The sequence below is a fragment of the Euprymna scolopes genome, chromosome 8 (genome assembly GCF_053919585.1).
Source record: "Euprymna scolopes isolate OS-2025 chromosome 8, ASM5391958v1, whole genome shotgun sequence".
Lineage (NCBI taxonomy): Eukaryota > Metazoa > Mollusca > Cephalopoda > Sepiida > Sepiolidae > Euprymna > Euprymna scolopes.
The window spans coordinates 105,887,122-105,904,762 of NC_136489.1; the positions used below are offsets into that span (position 1 = coordinate 105,887,122).

Here is a 17,641-nt window from a genome sequence, read left to right on the forward strand (position 1 = left end):
CATTTCGGTTTCCACACGCCGACATTTAATCGCATCTCGTGCGTCCAGTTTATAGATCAATTCTTCTTAGAATTGATTCTTTTTTTTCTTTTCGAGTCAACCAACTTGATTCGACTCTTACTGAAACTCATTATTCATTCCTATGAACAATGAAATAACTTTTACTATTTTTAAGACTTGAATGTCTGAGTAGGACCAGAGCTCGTAACTTGCGTGTTACCCTCGTGGAATCTCTGTCCAAAACTGACTTTCGCTCCGCTCTCTAGTGCACTTGTTGAATTTTCGCGGGAAAAATATCTCTTAGTAGAACCAATTGTGGCGTGATTCTTTCAGCAGCAGCAGCTCGTTAAAAGGACGTAAAGTTAAAGAAGGAAAGAAGGGAGGAAAGATAAAAGACAACGACGAAAAGAAGGAAGAAATTAAATTTCTGACACTACCAATGTCTTAAACAATAATTTACGCGACGACTATTATGAAGGTTATTGTAAAATAAGTGCATTTAAAATTAATAATTAATGCACTTTTAAAATATAAAAATTCTCTACAATATTTTTGGCAAAAGCAAACTCCCTTTTAATTGCACCTGTCCAAAATAGTTCTTTGCCTTTCGGAAAAGAAAATGCATTCACTTTTGGATCAGTTTTATAAATATCTCGACAATTTATTTGAGAATTGAAACACAAATTCCTCGTAATAGTCGCCTATCATCTAACCGTGGCTATTGCACTTTATTCTGCAACGTCAACACAACAGGTCACGCGAGTTTAGTCGAATGGCCCTCTATTTACGTAGGTCACGCTCAAGTAGGTTACTATCGTGGCCTTCGTTATAAAGACGGTCTTGTTACTATGCGTGCTGGCCTGGCATGCTTTTTATTTTATTTTAATAAATATTCAAGTAATAGCAAAAGCAATGATTCAAAATGTATTTATCAAAGTTACGTCTCACACACACGCACACACACACGCACACACACGCACACACGCGCGCGCGCACACACACACACACACACACACACACACACACACACACACACACACACACACACACACACACACACACACAAGAAGTGAGCACACAATTTTATTTAATATAAAGATTTCTAAAATTGTTTTTCTATCGTTAGTAGAACGAAAGCAAAAACGGATAATTTATTTATTTTTTAATGGTAGCGACAAGTCATTATTCACTGCCATGGTTGCTATGACAACCTCACGTTACATGGCGGCCAGAAACTTATAGAGAAAAACTTCCCTTTTATTTTTTATGTTTATTAACATCTGATGTATTTTCCCCCATTCTTATAGTCTCCTTTTGCTCATGCTTATGTTATTTTATGTTTTAAGCAGCCATATTTCGTCATAGCATAAAAGACAGAAGATTTATTAAAAGAGCAATGAAGGAAAGGCGTTGCTATTTAAACAACCGTCACCATCGTGTCGTTGTTGTTGTTGTTGTTGTTGTTAGGCTTGTTGATCAATCTTTGTAGTGGCTGTGTTTTTGTTGTTGTCGTTGTTTTAAAGCTGTTATTATTATTATTATTATTATTATTATTATTATTATTATTATTATTATTATTATTATTATTATTATTATTTCAAAATTCTTGACGTTAATCCATATTTCAAAAACAGTCATCAAATAAGCTTCGCGGCTTGGATTTTTCTTTTCTAATCCATTTAACGTGATTATTTTTTCTAATTCTCAGAAAATACGGAGTAGTAGTACTACAAATTTAATTAAGTTATTTATTTATTTATTTATTTTTTACATATCGAAATACTCGGAAAATTATTTTAATGTGAAATCATGAGACCAAAACCGATCCGATTCTGATGTCATTGGTCATGATTTAAAAATATAAATGAATGAATTTGCAACAACAACCATGGAATTAGATGATGAGACTTTGGAGGATATTTACCGTTGGGTTGACGAACAGCAACTTTCTCGACCAAAACGGAATATTGCAAGAGATTTTAGCGACGGAGGTTTGTTGTCATAGATTATTATTATTATTATTATTATTATTATTATTATTATTATTATTATTATTATTATTATTATTAATTATTAATTAATTAGATGATGATGATGATGATGATGGTGTTGTTGTCATAGATTATTAGGGGCTAGTTTGAATAACGAGTTTTATCTAGGAGGGTGTTAATATATACAGTTAACATAATTTAAATACACAATAGCTATTTATGATGATCAGGCAATACAGAAGCATAGACGACCCTAAGTGTGATCTCGCCTAGCCTTGATGTGAAAATGTTTCGATTAGAAAACCAAACTTCCTGTTTTAGTTTTAAATGAATGTACAAATTGATATAAAAGAAAATATATTAAACTTTTGAATACGTTTTTGGTAAATGTGTAGTTTAGCGGCAAAAATTATTTGAGACAGAAAATTATAAAAATTATTTTTTATATGAAACACATTATTAGACCCAAAGACTGAAAAAAAAAAACAAAAAAAAAACGGGAAAAATGCCATTTTTATGTTTTTTTTTTAAATCATTTTTTATTAGACTAAATGTTCAACTTCGAGGCCGCCGTATTGCTTTTAAAATTTGGCATTTCTAAGGTTTGACATTGGCCTTTTTAAGGCCAAATTTGGTCTTTTTTACGTTCTTTCATTTAAAAACAATATGGCGGCCAAAAATATAGTTCTTGAAAGAGCGTAAAGAAGCCAAATTTGGTCTTAAAAAGGCTAATCTGTCAAACCTTAGAAAGGCCAAATTTTAAAAGCAATATGGCGGCCTCGAATGTCTTACATAGTCTAATAAAAATGATGAAAAAATTATAAAAATGAATTTTTTTGTGGTTTTATTTCAGCCTTTTAGTCTAATAATGTTTTTTTAAATAAAATAAATAGATTTTATAATTTTTTTGGCTGTCAAATAATTTATGTCGCTGAACTACACATTTACCACGTTTTTATTTTTTTTGTTTTTGTTTAATGTATGTTACAGATTTATTTTGAACTAAAACAAGAAGTCCGGTTTGGTAATCGGAACATTTTCACATCGAGGCTAGATTTTCACCTGACACCGGTACGGTCGCATTTAGAGTCGCCTATGCTTTAGGTGTATCAGAATTTTTGACACCCCTAACATGAAACTGCGAATAAAATATAAAAAACTCGTAATTTCTCTTTTAAAAGTGGGTTGTTTATTTTCTTTATTGATTATACTTCCAAAATAAACTATTAAAGTTGTTTTAAAAGTAATAGAAATATTTTTTTTTAAAACAGTAATGAATTTTACGAACTCAATATTTTTCAATTTTTAAACTTTAAAAATCTATCAATATTTTTCTATTGATTCTATTTTTACGATATTTTCAGGGTCAATGTGAAATTTTATGCTCTTTCCAATAAACCGAATATAATATTTTAGACAAACGTTTTTTTTAATTCACGCCCCCCCCCCATTTTCAAGTTTCTATTAAAAAGTAAATAATTAATTTACACACCAAAGTTATATATCACAAATTGAAGAGAAAAGATCAATAAATAATATATTCAAATTTAAAACAAAAAAAGTAGTGTTTTTTAGAATTTTACCTGTAAAGTTCGAAGTTTAAAACCCTTTTTTTTTTTAAATCACGTTGTTTGTTTTTTCTTTTTTTTTTTTTTTTTTAATGAAACCTTGGTCCTTGCTCCTTTAATTGAAAAAAAAAAAAATAGGGCTTGAATTACATGTTTCGAGTAGTTATAAGCTTGGAAAGACAGGGAGTCGAATAATTCACGCCTCCCATTTTGAAATGTCTATTAAAAAGTAAATAATTAATTTACTTACCAAAGTATTATATATCACAAATTGAAGAGAAAAGGTCAATAAATAATATATTCAAATTTAAAACAAAAAAAGTAGTGTTTTTTAGAATTTTACCTGTAAAGTTTGAAGTTTAAAACCTTTTTTTTTAACCACGTTATTTGTTTTTTTTTGTTTTTTTTTAATGGAAACTTGGTCCTTGCTCCTTTAATTGAAAAAAAAAAATAGGGCTTGAATTAAATTTTTCGATGAGTTATAAGCTTAGAAAGAATTATTCACTATTTTTCACGAAATTTCACTAGGAATTATTCACTATTTTTCACGAAATTTCTGACACACTTACCTATGCTTCAGTGAATTGTCGATTTACCCTCCGTTACCCCCCCCCCACACACACACACCAAATGAGATTCTACTTTTTTTAAAGGCGAATACGTCTGAAGATCCTGGGGAGCTTGGCGGAAAAAAGAACGCAAAAAAAAAAAAAAAAAAAAAAAATGGCAGAGTTGTCACCCCATGCTTAATTTCTATACTGATAGTTTTTTTTGAAATTTTTTCACTGGATTTAATTAACCAGATTATGAAAAGAAATTGAAAAAAAAAAAATCATTTCGACATTTGAAAGGGGTGCTCACTTTTTAGTTACAACGTTCTGGTAAATCGGTCACCCATTTTTTTTTTTCCCCCTAAATACGGAAGTATCTTCGAGAGATATAAAATGGCCCCATGTTGACGAAGCAATGTATCGGGAGCCGTACGACTGTACGATATAAAAATTGACGGTTCTCCTTCGGCGTTGAGTTCCATGGCGACCAGCAGAAAAATTTAATGGGTAAATTTTTACTAATTACAACAGAACAAACACCGACCAATAAAATTTGTTTTCGGGGTCGCTGACAACGAATCTGATATTCAAACCCGTCGCAAGTTTACCGTTTGCATGGTATTAACCCCCTGAACCCAACTCATCGCCATCGTTTATGCTATTCTTACATATATGCGTTCGCGCATGGACGCGCATAGTAAGGTGACTTGTCACATCGCGGAAAATATTTTTAGCAGACATTTAAAATAACAGGAAAGTTTTCAAAAACAAAATGTGGTTCATTTTTCTGTGTTATGTAGTTTTTGATGCTTTTTTAATTGATCTAAAAAAATTAAGTTTTCACAAACGGTCTGTCTACAAAAGCATTTTTATTTTTCGTTTTTTAATTTTTTTTGGAGGGGCTGGGGGGTTCAATTATAAAACTCGTACAATATTTAACAGGTGCTTATGCAGTTTAATTTACCGTTTTTCCGTAAGTAACGCGCCGACATACACCGAGCAGAAGAACTCCATCGCCCCCCCCCCCCCCAATGTAAACAGAATTTTTGTGAAAAATTAAACAGTTCTTCTGCTCGGTGTATGTCGACGCGTTACTTACGGAAAAACGGTAAATTAAACCGCAGAAGCACCTGTTAAATATTGTACGATTTTATAATTGAACCCCCCTCCCCTCAAAAAAAAAAAAAAAAAAACGAAAAATAAAAATGCTTTTGTAGACCGCGCGTGAAAACTTAATTTTTTAGATCAATTAAAAAAAGCATAAAAAACTACGTAACTCAGAAAAATGGGTAATATCCATTGAGAGCGTATGGTGGTATGAGAAAATAAAGCTGTGTAAGCATTATAAATGTTTCTTTTCTGTGTCTTATGTTATACATTAGTACATTAGGGGTCATTTCAAGTTAAAAGTTTATTTACTGCACCCATCTGAACTAGAGAAAATCATGATTTAAATGTGCATGTCTCGTGTTAATAACTAACGATGAATATGTAATATGGCCGACCAGACGGGTGATCAAAAAGTCAGATCGAGCGTACCCGTACCGGAAACCGAAATGAGACCAAATTGACAACTAGCCTTTTTTGTTTTGTTTGTTTTTTGCTTGAAGTTTGCGCTTTTCGAATTATTTTGTTATGTTTTATTTTCTTGGCGGATATTTTTGTTTGGGGGGGGTTGTCAGAGATTATAGTAAAAACATTAGAAACACTTCAAACATTGGGGAAGGCACTTAAACCATAAAAAATAACGATAACATAAGTGCATAACAGGCACCAAAATTGTTTTTGTTTTGTTTTGTTTGTTAGTTAAATCCGACTAAAAAAAAACAATAAAAATAAAAATAATCCGAAAATCGCAAAGTTCAAGCCAAATTGAAATTTTTATTTGTTACGTTTGAATAAAAAATAATCAGTAAAACAAAAACAGTCGTGTTCTCGTCGAGTAAGTTTTTTTTTTATATTCAAGAAAATGAAAGGTACTCATTTTTGTTTACAAGTGCTACTAATCTGGACTTGCACCAATTTTGTTGTTAATAATTACCTATGACTATAATCTCTGGCAACCCCCCCCCCTCCACCCCAAGCAAAAAAAAAAAGGCCCCCCAAAAAAATCCACCAAGAAAATAAAACATAACAAAATAATCTGAAAAGCGCAAACTTCAAGCAAAAAAAAAAAAAAATCCCCAAAACAAAAAAAGCCAATAGTCTCATTTCGTTTTCCGGTATGCTCGATCTAACTTTTTGATTACCCGTCTGGTCGGCCATATTAGATATCTATCGTTATATTTATATAGGATATTTTTTGATTTTAGGTTATATTTATATAGGATATTTTTTGATACAACATAGAATCTATGTCACTAGGACATATGGCCGAGTGGTCCTAGACGTTGTATCAAAGTTTACAGTCACCCAAAAGGTGCTGAGTTCAATCCTGAACGAAGGCAGTGAAAAAGTAACATTCAAAACAGAGAATCAGCAACTATGTCCCAAAGCCTAGCTTGAGTCTGAACACGGTACCCCCGTAATAATAATAAAGGGTTGGGTTCGAGACTCCTAACAAACGGTTCCCCAGTTCGATACAAAACACCTGACGAAGGCCGGAGGGCAAAACGGCCGAAACGTTGTGACAATAACAACCAAGATGAGGAAGTCAGTCCGACAATCTCAATCAATGAAAACACCTCATCTCAAAAATACAGACAATTACTATACACATTTTAATGATGATTTTCTCTAATTCAGATGGGTGCATACCCTTGTTGATCCTATATTTCCGGCAGGTGTCGTTAGTAGTGTATCATTCGAAAACAAGATGGCGTGAAGCAATTCTTCGCTAAAATGTGTGATAATATTTGATTTTTTTAAATAAAAAAAAAAACTACTTGATCGATTTACGTGATTTTTGGAATATGACATCTTCATGCAGTGACAAGTACGTACATAATAAAGATTTTTTTCAGATTTTTCTTGTAAAAAATTTGTTTTTGACCCAATTATAGACAAGCACCAAAAGATGTCACTTAATTTCATTAAGTAGTTTTTTTTTTGTTTTTTTACAGCGAAAAAACAATTTGTTATGATACCGAGCAAAAGGTTTGATTTTTAGGAAAATAAGCTAATATTAAAGATGGGGAGGGAGTGTCGGCGCTTTAGATTGAGTTATCTCCCCCTGGCATGTTAAAAAAATTCCAAGATGTCTATCTTCAACGCGCTGTCATAAAAACGTGTTTTTCCGCTGTAAAAAACAAACACAAAAAAGCTACTCAATTAAATTAAGTGAAATTTTTTTTTTTTGGATATATATATATATATATTGTGATTCTCTCACGTGACCGGTGACTATTTCTGACTAAAAAAGGAGATTACAAAGGGAACTAATTTTCTTAACCCTCCTCTGTCTCTCTCTCATCTAACTTATATATCTATTTCAACCATGTCGTCTCGTTTGAAAGAATCCCAACTATAAGAAATTGTGGGAAAAAAAACAAGACTTGGCGCTTCTACACTATTGGGACGAGATTTTGTAGTCGATAGATGGAGTTGTCAGATAAAAACAATGGTTTCAACTGATTTTGTTTTTTGTCAATTCTAATAAGTTACAATGGTAACTTCCAAATTATGCGGTGGGAATTACGTGGTAGCAAGTGAAAAATTGCCACCATCTTGTTTAAATCGAAACGGAAAATTACCTCCCTTTTGAACCCTCCTGTGTCTTACGATCGTTTTCATCAATTTTTATATTCTTTAATAAATAATTTTCTACCTTATCGATTTTCGTAATTTTGGGATATAATTATCTTAAAAATACGAGGAATAAAGATACCATTGTTTTCATGTGAACTTTAGTATTATGATTTCCGAAATTTCGTCCCAATAATGTAGAAGCGTCAAGAAGTTTTTTCTTTTTTTTGGGGGGTCCCTCGACAAAAGGAGGGTGGACTTGTTAATTCACCCTTGTTTGTTCGTCCGTTCGTCTGTCTGCACTTTTCTCAATTACTAACCTTGGAATTTTTTGAAATTTTGCACAAACATTAAACATAACAGAATGGATTTTCCAGGAAAACTCTGGTTGTCCCCGTAGGGGTGTCTTTCGTGTTAAAATGGTTAAAATTGACACTTTTGTGCTTATTAAAAGCATTGATGTCTTGGATTTTTATAAAACTTTCTGAAAAGTTGTAACTAACTGATTTTTATAAAATTTTGTTTGTCTATATGTCGCGATAACTCTTGAGTGTACTCCAGGGGCTATTTTAGGGTTAATAAAAACACTCCATTTTTGGGAATATTTTACTATATTTGTCCAAAATTTTCTGTGTATGACTATTTAGCAGTTTTGCATGGTGCTGAACTCAAATTTAAATATGTTAAGGTCTTGGGGATTTTTGAGGCTAAATGGAGGGGGGGGGTAAACTTATATATCTATTTCAACCATGTCGTCTCGTTTGAAAGAATCCCAACTATAAGAAATTGTGGGGAAAAAAACAAGACTTGGCGCTTCTACACTATTGGGACGAGATTTTGTAGTCGATAGATGGAGTTGTGGGACTTTACTCTTAATTTCTTGCTGCAACGACCGTTGGCCTTCTCTGGATTTCAAATAGCAATAAGTCTCCCCATGCTTCCAGTATTCTCATTCCAGTGAAATCTAGTTCGTACTCTCCCTCTTCAGTGTTTCTCTCCTCCTCATAATCATTTTGTGTGGTGCCAGCTTAGACGGTGCAACCACATGTGTGTGTGTGTGTGTACGTGCATTTTGAAAGAAAATATGTCAATTTATGGAATTTGTAGCCATTTCAGTACCCTTAGTCGCATGTGATGTTCTTTCTATATCTTTTCTTCTATGTCATCATTATTATTTAATTAAATCTCTTAATTAAATATGTATCTTGCTTGTATATATATTGTACATATATACAGCATTAAATTATTATATATAAAAACATTCTAATAATTTGTCCTTTTTTAATAATACTTTCGCTCTTTCATGAAAAGTCCATTAAGACACTCAGGCCCCAATGCACTTCACATAAAACACTCACTCTCACCATATTCGAATATTGCTATGAAACGCAATTCAAGTCCATTAATACTCAGACCACAACAGTTACAGCTTCGATACAGGCATCAACTATCATTACTACTATATCAGTTATTGCCATTCTATACATATTTCTACTAAGTTTAATTATAGTGCAGTTACACTTGGATGTCTGGTTGCTATAATAGTTGACAGAGTGTACTGTGTCCTTGGCATGCGTTAAATAGTTTAGACATTTGAGCTTATCATAATAAAACCAGACTAAAAAGAAAACTTTGGAGTGTGATGGTGATTGTGGGGTTAAATCATGGAGTAACGATACACATAAAAACTATGGAATCAACTAATCTGAGTTTGAGTCCCGGTGTTTTCACTCACACTGTAATATCATTGCAAAGGATATGGTCACCCTTTCTCAGCTATGAAAGATATTTATTTCTCTCCAACTGTGACAAAATGTGACACTAGGGTCATAAAGTTGGATTTAAATTCAGCGCCCCTGAAGAGAACCACTCTGACCCTGCAAAAGATGGCTGGGCTGCGCTGTCAACATTTCCCAGATGATAAGCATCAGGCGATTAACAATAAACTAAACTCTTCTCAAAGAGAGACGGCAAGGCCTGAAACGGTGAACCTCCTAGACATGCACAGGACCAACATTACACCACAATCAACAAGGAAAAGGCCCTTACAAGGATGATATAAACTCTGTTGATTTTTAGGGTCCAGGAGAGCAACTGATAAGTATTGCATGTATATGAGTTTATAACTGATCCTTAGTTCGTATCTAGCAAGAACATTAGGATCAAATGTATTAGTAGTAGTAGAAGTACTAGTAGTAGTGGTAATACTCATTTACTCAATTAGTCCTCGTGCAAAAGAGCAGGACACAAAATGTTTTAAATAATAATAGAATAACAATAACAAAGACTTTTGCTGGCGAGGACTACTATTGACCGTAACCAGTTATTCAATCCTTTTGAAATCTTCATCTCTATTTTTCTCTTTATGTACTGAATATTTGTTAATGAAACCTATATGAAATATGTTCCTTATTAAATTTTAAAGATTTTCTATTCTGAAAGAAGTTTAAAAGAATTTAATCTAATAAAGTTATTTTAAAGTTTTTGTTAAAAAAATTCAGATTTTCTCATTATTCAGACCTGTATTACAAAGAGGGATTTGCAAAAAATGAGTTGTGTGAGGAAAAATACAAACTGAAACAGAGAGGATATTCAGACCTGTAATAATACAAAAAGGGGATTGCAAAAATGAGTTGTGGTGTGAGGAGAAATACAAACTGAAATAGAGAGAAGGAGAGTTTTAAAATATAATCTTAAAAAGATAAGATAAAAGTTAGAAAAGCATTTCATCCAAGGCATGAAAATTGTTAAACAAAATGTTTTAAAAATAAAGGTACAAGATTCAATTTGAAATTTATTTATCTTCAAAGTGCACTTTTATACATTTTACAAAGTAAGGTATAAAAATTTAATTTAAATTAAATGAAAAAATTACTTTGGGTTTATTTTATGTAATGTACATTTTGTTGCAATTTAAAAACATTATCTTTCATCTAGAAATTAATGATATAGATATAAAATTTTCAATGATTTTTTTTTAAAGTGCAACAAAATTGAAGCACTCTAGAGTGGGCAGTGATAAGGACACATTTTATTTTGTCTTATAAATCTGTAATACCTGATATTTAGCTCTGGCTTCCTTCAAAGGAGGAATTTTTTAGCGAATATCAAATTCAAAAGCGGTCCCTAGCTGCATGTATATCCCGGTCACGTGAAGATAGCATACAGTACCTGGCATTCCCAAATGATCACCCATTTAGTACTGGCAAGTCTCCAAGTTGCTTAACTTTAGTAGTGATCTCACGAGAATGAGTGTGTCAACACGATTGTGTCGTATATGCATTTTACATTAACCCGACCTTATTTTTTTTTTCTTTAATTATTGTTTTAATTTTTTGCTGAATTAGGAACAAACCATGAGGTGTAGAAAAAAGCTTTTATTTAGAAAAAGTTTAATAAATAGCCTAAAAATAAATACATAGTTTTATTTACAAGCACGTTTGATTTACACACATTTTTAATTACAAAAACAAAACAGTTTTATTCACAAAAGGTTTTTAACTTTACAGATATGTACAACATAAAAGATACATAGTTTTATTTACAATTTTTTTTTTTTCAAACTGATATAACAGTAGACACAGTATAACACAGTAGAAATGATTAAATTAAAACAAAAATCATTTAACAAGTGTGGTCAAACATAACTTCATTTTCATTTTTTTATATGGACCGGGCAACGCTGGGGACCCCTACTGGTATAATATAAAATTAATAAAAAAAAACATTTAAATAAAAAAATGTCCAGAGATAGTGTCACACAATTTGAAAAATATCTTCGGCAAACCAGAAGAACGTCTGATTCAATAAACGTGTCTGGTTAAATATTAAATTGTTAGGTAAAAGTACTGAATAGTTAACACCCCCTCCCCCCTTCCCTATAAGAATGGTTTTCTAAATAATCTTCTGCAGTTTACCGACCATACTAAAAGATAAAATAATAACATTATTATTTAGAAAGCCATTCTTAACATGGAGAGAAGTGGAGGAGGGATTAACTATTCTGTACTTTCATCTAACAATTTAATATCTAAATAAATTTGGGAAACTGAAACTGTTGCCAGAAGTTATATTACTAATAAAGTTTAATATCAGGAACTGCATCTTACTGGGCACTATTTAGTATGGATCTTGAGTCGGGCGTTCTTCTGGTTTGTCAGATATTCTAAAAACACAAATAGTGGATTATATTTTAAAGTATTTTATTTTTTATATCAGGAATTTTCACTATAACAATCTTTAGTTCAAGCAATAAACCCGGAAATCAGTATAAAAAAAAAAACTTTAAGATAAAATATGTTTTTTTGAGTCACTACTGATGGGTGCCTCAAATGTATTTAATATTAAAATTAATTAAAATCAATACCTCTGTATAACAGAGCAACTTGTGTTCAATGTATTGTATTACAAACCATGAATCTCTTACAAATGATATTGTATTTCAGTATTGAATAACTAAAAAAAGAATGTTGACATACTATAAAACGGACAGTATTAACCAAAGAAGAGGCTGAATTTTGGTAAGAATAATTATAGAAATGAGACGAACTTCTACATATTAGTAGTACATAGTGAAAAGCATCATATGAAAGGAAAAACAAAACCTTTTTTTTATAAGCAACAGCAAAAGGATTTATTTAATTATGTATACCGTTTGATACAGATGGAAGAATGTTGAACACTGTCCAAGTGAAGAAAATGCAAAATAGAAAATTCTGTCAGCAGTAATTTTCGGGCAAAGATAATCAATGTTTGAGCATCCATTGGACAAGGACAGGAAAATGAAAGGAGGAATCTTTCAACGTTGCTTTTTTTTTTCTTTTACTTGCGAGCTCACCACTTATCAAGGCCTGAAGGCCACTCTAGGACAAGGTGTTAGGTAGATGGTGGAACAACAAGATTAGTCATGACGGATCTTATGTAGAGCTAGATTATCTAAGAGGATGGTTAAATAGGAATTTATTCACATTAGATCTGAAGACAACCATGTTATAGTCAGCTGGGAAGTAGACCCACGATATTGTTGTACACAGACAGTTCTAAAAAAGAAACTGCTCATGGAATTTTTGTTTAGTTTTTAAGTACTGATAGAGAGTGAGGGAAGTTGTTGGCGGTTGTTGCGGCCAGACGAATTTTTGTTGCAAACGTTTTATGGGGAGAAACCATAGGTTGGAGCTTAGTCGAGCACCTAGCATAAAAGTAATAATAGAGATGAGACAGACTCGCAACGTCTCTTCTGTGAGAAAGTAGAAGTAGGGAAGCAAAAAGGTCATCACTCTCTAAATTTTGAAGATGGCTTTGTACCTTGTCAAGGCAGGAAACAGTGAGAAAGGAGATCCATCCCAGCTTAGGATGTATTTGACTCTTGTACAAGTGGCAGAAATGAGATATTTTCTGGAGCGGTAGAACGATCCCACATTTTTTTCCAGTGATTTTGGTAATGGATCTGATGTAGGTCTTCCACTTCAGGTCAAGGATAAAGGTCTGTCCCAGAAGTTTGTTGAAGTAGGGGTTTTCTTCAAGGCAAGAGCCCTTCATTTCAACTGGGGCCAAGTGGGGATATGAGTTTTAGTGGTGAAAGGACGGAAGTTTGGTTTTTGAATGTATAAAGTTAACTAACCACTTTTTACCTCACTGCATCACATGCTTCAGTTTTGACCAACCATAATTCCCAAAGAGGCTGAAGTAGTTTTTCAGGGGAAAGATGAAATCAATGCATCCTGCAAGCTGACTGGTTAGTGTGTAACCAAATCACCTAGCAGGGCATTCCTCTCCATGAGAACATGTTTTTATTTATGACTGCTACATAGCAATTTATCTTTTTGGTTGTTCTGGTGTTGCAGAAAGAAGGGGTTGACTTGGATTGTATTTCTGAGTTGCAAGATACAGCCCTGGGCCAACAACATTCTCAAGTTGAGTTATTCTCTCCTATAGCACCAGTGTGTGAAACTAGGATGCCTCATGTTTGAGAATTTTGGGGAGGAGGAATGATAATTTGGATTATTTGGACTACGATTCTCATCTTGAATTTTATTCTCACAAAGTCTACTTGAACCCGTAAGTATTAATGAGCTTTCTGAAGATTGATGGTTTAATCTTCAGTAAAGGTATTACTAACAATACAACTACTAATTACTTGAGCCTTCTATTTCATCATAGCCGAAGGAATAAGAACGATCTACCCCGTTGGATTAAATAAAGAGTTCCATTTGAAATTTCGTGCAGATTCCAGAATTCAACATAAGGATTCCTGAGTTCGACAAGATGTACCTTAAGAACGTCAAAGGTTACATTGGCTGAAATGTAAGAAAAACAACTATGATGAGAAAATTAGTATGAATAATGCAAATACACAAAGGATATCAAAGTAGCAACACGATTATTAGTGCTAGCTGTACACTTGCTATGCCATATTCAAGTTCTGTTAAGATTGTTGTGTTTATTTACACTAATAATCTTTGAGAAAATGTGCATCCATCTACCCCCCACCCCCATATGAGTGAAATAGTAGGGGAAACTAGAATCTTAAATTTTAGTAAGGACACTAACCTATGAGAAGAAAAAAATCTAATCTAATACCAAGTCTATGTTCTTCTAACTATGGTTAAATGTTACTACATTAAATAAAAATTAATTATTAAATTAATAAAACTACATCAATCTACTAGATTACAATCGCTTGTGTTCATGAGATGATTAAGGGAATGTTATTGTTGCTTCTCTGTAGTAAATAAAACTAACAAGATACTGCTTGTATCCTGACTCTCACTAAACAGTGAATGAGATCTACAGAAGTCGACCAGTTTTTAACTGACTTAAACTTCAATGGACGGAGAGACCAAGGAACCATCTCCAACGAACATAGTTATTGCAATGGGCAGAAATCAGAAGTTCATAATATCAATTCAGGGTTCAATCCTGGGCCCAACTCTCTTCTTAACCTTCATCAATGATCTCCCTAATAATATTCTTTGATCATTCGTAGACATTTATGCAGATGACACCACAATCTATGGCAACACTTCAAAGGCTGGCAATGACCAAGATCTTTCTGATTGTCTCTCTTCTGATCTTGAGCATGAGGTGAAATGGGGAAAAAGGTGACTAGTTAATTTTAATGCATTTGAAACCAAACTTCTCTCTTTTCATCATAAGCGCACTGACCCCCTCCCCCTCACCCTCTGGCCCCTATTGAAATGAAGGCTCTTGTCTTGGGGAGCACCATGTCTTGATAAGCTTCTGGAACTAGCCTTCACTCCTGATCTGAAATGAAACACATGCGTCAAATCTGTTGCTGGGATCACTAGAAAAATGTTTGGATCATTCTACCGCTGCAGTAAGTATCTCACTGCCAATGCATTCCTCTATCTGCTAAGCACATACTAAAATAGAGTACTGTTGTCACATCTAGGTAGAAGTTAGTCAGTGCATCCTATCTTACCTTGATAGAGATCAGAACTGGCTTAGAAACTTAGTATGCGATGCCCTTTTCTCTTCCCTTCTACCTCTTTCCCACAGAAAAGATGTTGAAGGCCTGTCTCTGCTCTATCATTATTGTCATGACAAGTGCTTTGAAACGTAGTAGGTGATGTCTTTTCCCTCTCTACAGCCTCTTTTCCACAGAAGAGATGTTGCAAACTTAACAATTTTCTATCGTTATTTTCAAGGTAAGTGCTCGTCTGATATCCAATCTATGGTACTCCTTGCTAAACTTTCAGAAAAAATCACTCAACTTGCTACAACCACTATCAACAATTTCCACCACTCTATTTGTGTATAAATCTAAATGCAGATTCCATGAACAAAGCTTCTTTCCTAGAACTGCCTGCATATGCAACACTGTTCCTCTGGCCTGCTTCCCGACTGATTACAATATGGTTGTCTTCAAGGTCAATGTAAACAAGTTCTTGTTGAGCTGTCCATTTAAATAATCCAAATTCTACCCAATCTACACCATTAACAATGACAACAATACCACCTTACATTCATTAATCCTTATTCTCAAGTGGCCTTTGGGCCTTGACAAGTGGTGACTCCCTTGTAAAAAAAAAAGCTTACAATGATCATTCATATTATTTGTAATATCTGTACAGAATTTCAAACGGGACCCTTTATTTAATCCACAGGGGTAACTTGCTTCTCATTGTGATGAGTATGCATGGAAGCACTCAAGAATTGTAGGCCACTGTCTAAGTCGGGCTTACCTACAGCAAAAATGAGTTCGTCAAAAGGCTATAAAAAAAGTTGATAACAATCATTCGGAGAGTAACTCGCAAGGTTGCTCTGGTAACGTGTCATGTTGAGTCATTGCATTTGGGATCGTGTCGAATCATCAGAAGTTTTCAGATTCGAATCAACAGAGTTGTTCAGGATCGTGTTGTGTCATGTCGAATCGTCAGAGGTGTTCAGGTTCGAATCAATGGAGTTGTTTGGGATTGTGTCCTGTCAAATAGGTGGAGTTGTTAAGGATCATGTTGTATCGAATTATTGGAGGTGTTCGGATTCAAATCCACAGTGTTGTTCAGGATCATGTCATGTTGAATCAACAGACGTGTTCGGATTCAAATTGATTGAGTTGTTAAGGATTGTGTCCAGTTGCGTGCATGGAATTGTTCGGCACCATGTGTGATATTTTTAATTTTTTATCCTCTTTTCCCTCATGAAACAACAAGCTGCTTCGGTCATTATGGTCTTCGACCCAAAGCTCATACCAGTATTTGATTCGGTGAATCCGGACAGTCAATAGTGGAGTGACTGGAGAAAGCTGAACTGATATGTCAGCTGAGTGGGGTGAATCCACTTGTCAGATGGCGCATATGCTGTGTACCAGCAATTGTGAGAAAAAGTGAGCAGATTTTGATTGTATAAATAAAACATCATACACAGATTTTGCCTTAGGTTCCTTCACTGCATGGAAGCAGTTTGCAGCACTCCGTCTTCAACCAAGTGAAACAGTCGATGTATTTTTGGCAAAACTATGCAGGCTTGTGGTCCTGTTTGTCAGCATATCAGATCAGTGCCTGCAATGTGTATTCATTGCTGAATTGCCTGAACATGCGAAAGAACTACTACGAGCATCCTCCTAGATGAATAATCTAGATCTGTCACATGTGCTGGCATGCCATTTTAAAGAACTACATGGGAGTTCCAGAGCAAGCTGCAGCAGCAAGTGTCAAGCCCCAAAGAAATATCACATGCTATGATGTCAGCGACGTGAGTACATTGCTCGATTTTGTGTGGGCAACAAGCAGGGGGGGGGGGTAAGAATTCAGCGCCAATCTCATCCCCCAAACTGCTGTAAATGGCGCATTGCTGGTTGTAACTGTTCACATCAATGGACTACCACATACAGCTCTAGTTGATTCTGGATCACACAGTCACTAGTTCGTAAGTTGTGTTGTAAGAAATGGATGAGGAAAGTGACCGCTGTGCTCACAGTAGATGGAAGCACACTTAGCTGCTGTGGAATAGGAGTGCTGCAAGTTAACTTTGGTGCAAAGCTGAGCATTAGCATAGAAGTCTTAGTTATGGATGGATATTTACTTGGATTTGATTTGTTGCTTTGGCTGGATGCAATCAAGCAGCTGGGAGGAATAGCTGTGTCTAGTGCCGGTGAGGTAACTTTTCCACATTTCAGCAAAACCAATTTTGCTGCTATCACCATTACTGAGCCTGATTTCTCCGCAGAGTAAGGAACACTCGGAAGTGGATTAGATCATGGAAATGGACTGATGACCAACCTTTATTGATAGTACACACATAAGACTCTAGTACCCTTTTAAGTAATCTTCTCTGGCTGCAATGCACTTGTATCATTCCAACAACTTCTCGAAGGCCCCATTGAAGT

The 17,641-nt window shown here is 34.2% G+C and overlaps 1 protein-coding gene across 1 annotated transcript in view; it reads left to right on the forward strand.

Annotated features, from left to right (window-relative positions):
* Positions 1-1,588: 1,588 nt before the first annotated feature.
* LOC145283703 (sperm flagellar protein 1-like) overlaps positions 1,589-17,641 on the forward strand; it is a 36,713-nt gene continuing 20,660 nt past the window's right edge. Inside the window, exon 1 of the mRNA XM_080132728.1 lies at positions 1,589-1,991. Within this exon, the coding sequence (XP_079988854.1) occupies positions 1,865-1,991 (127 nt within the window). The 5' untranslated portion in view covers positions 1,589-1,864. The remainder of the gene's footprint in view (positions 1,992-17,641) is intronic.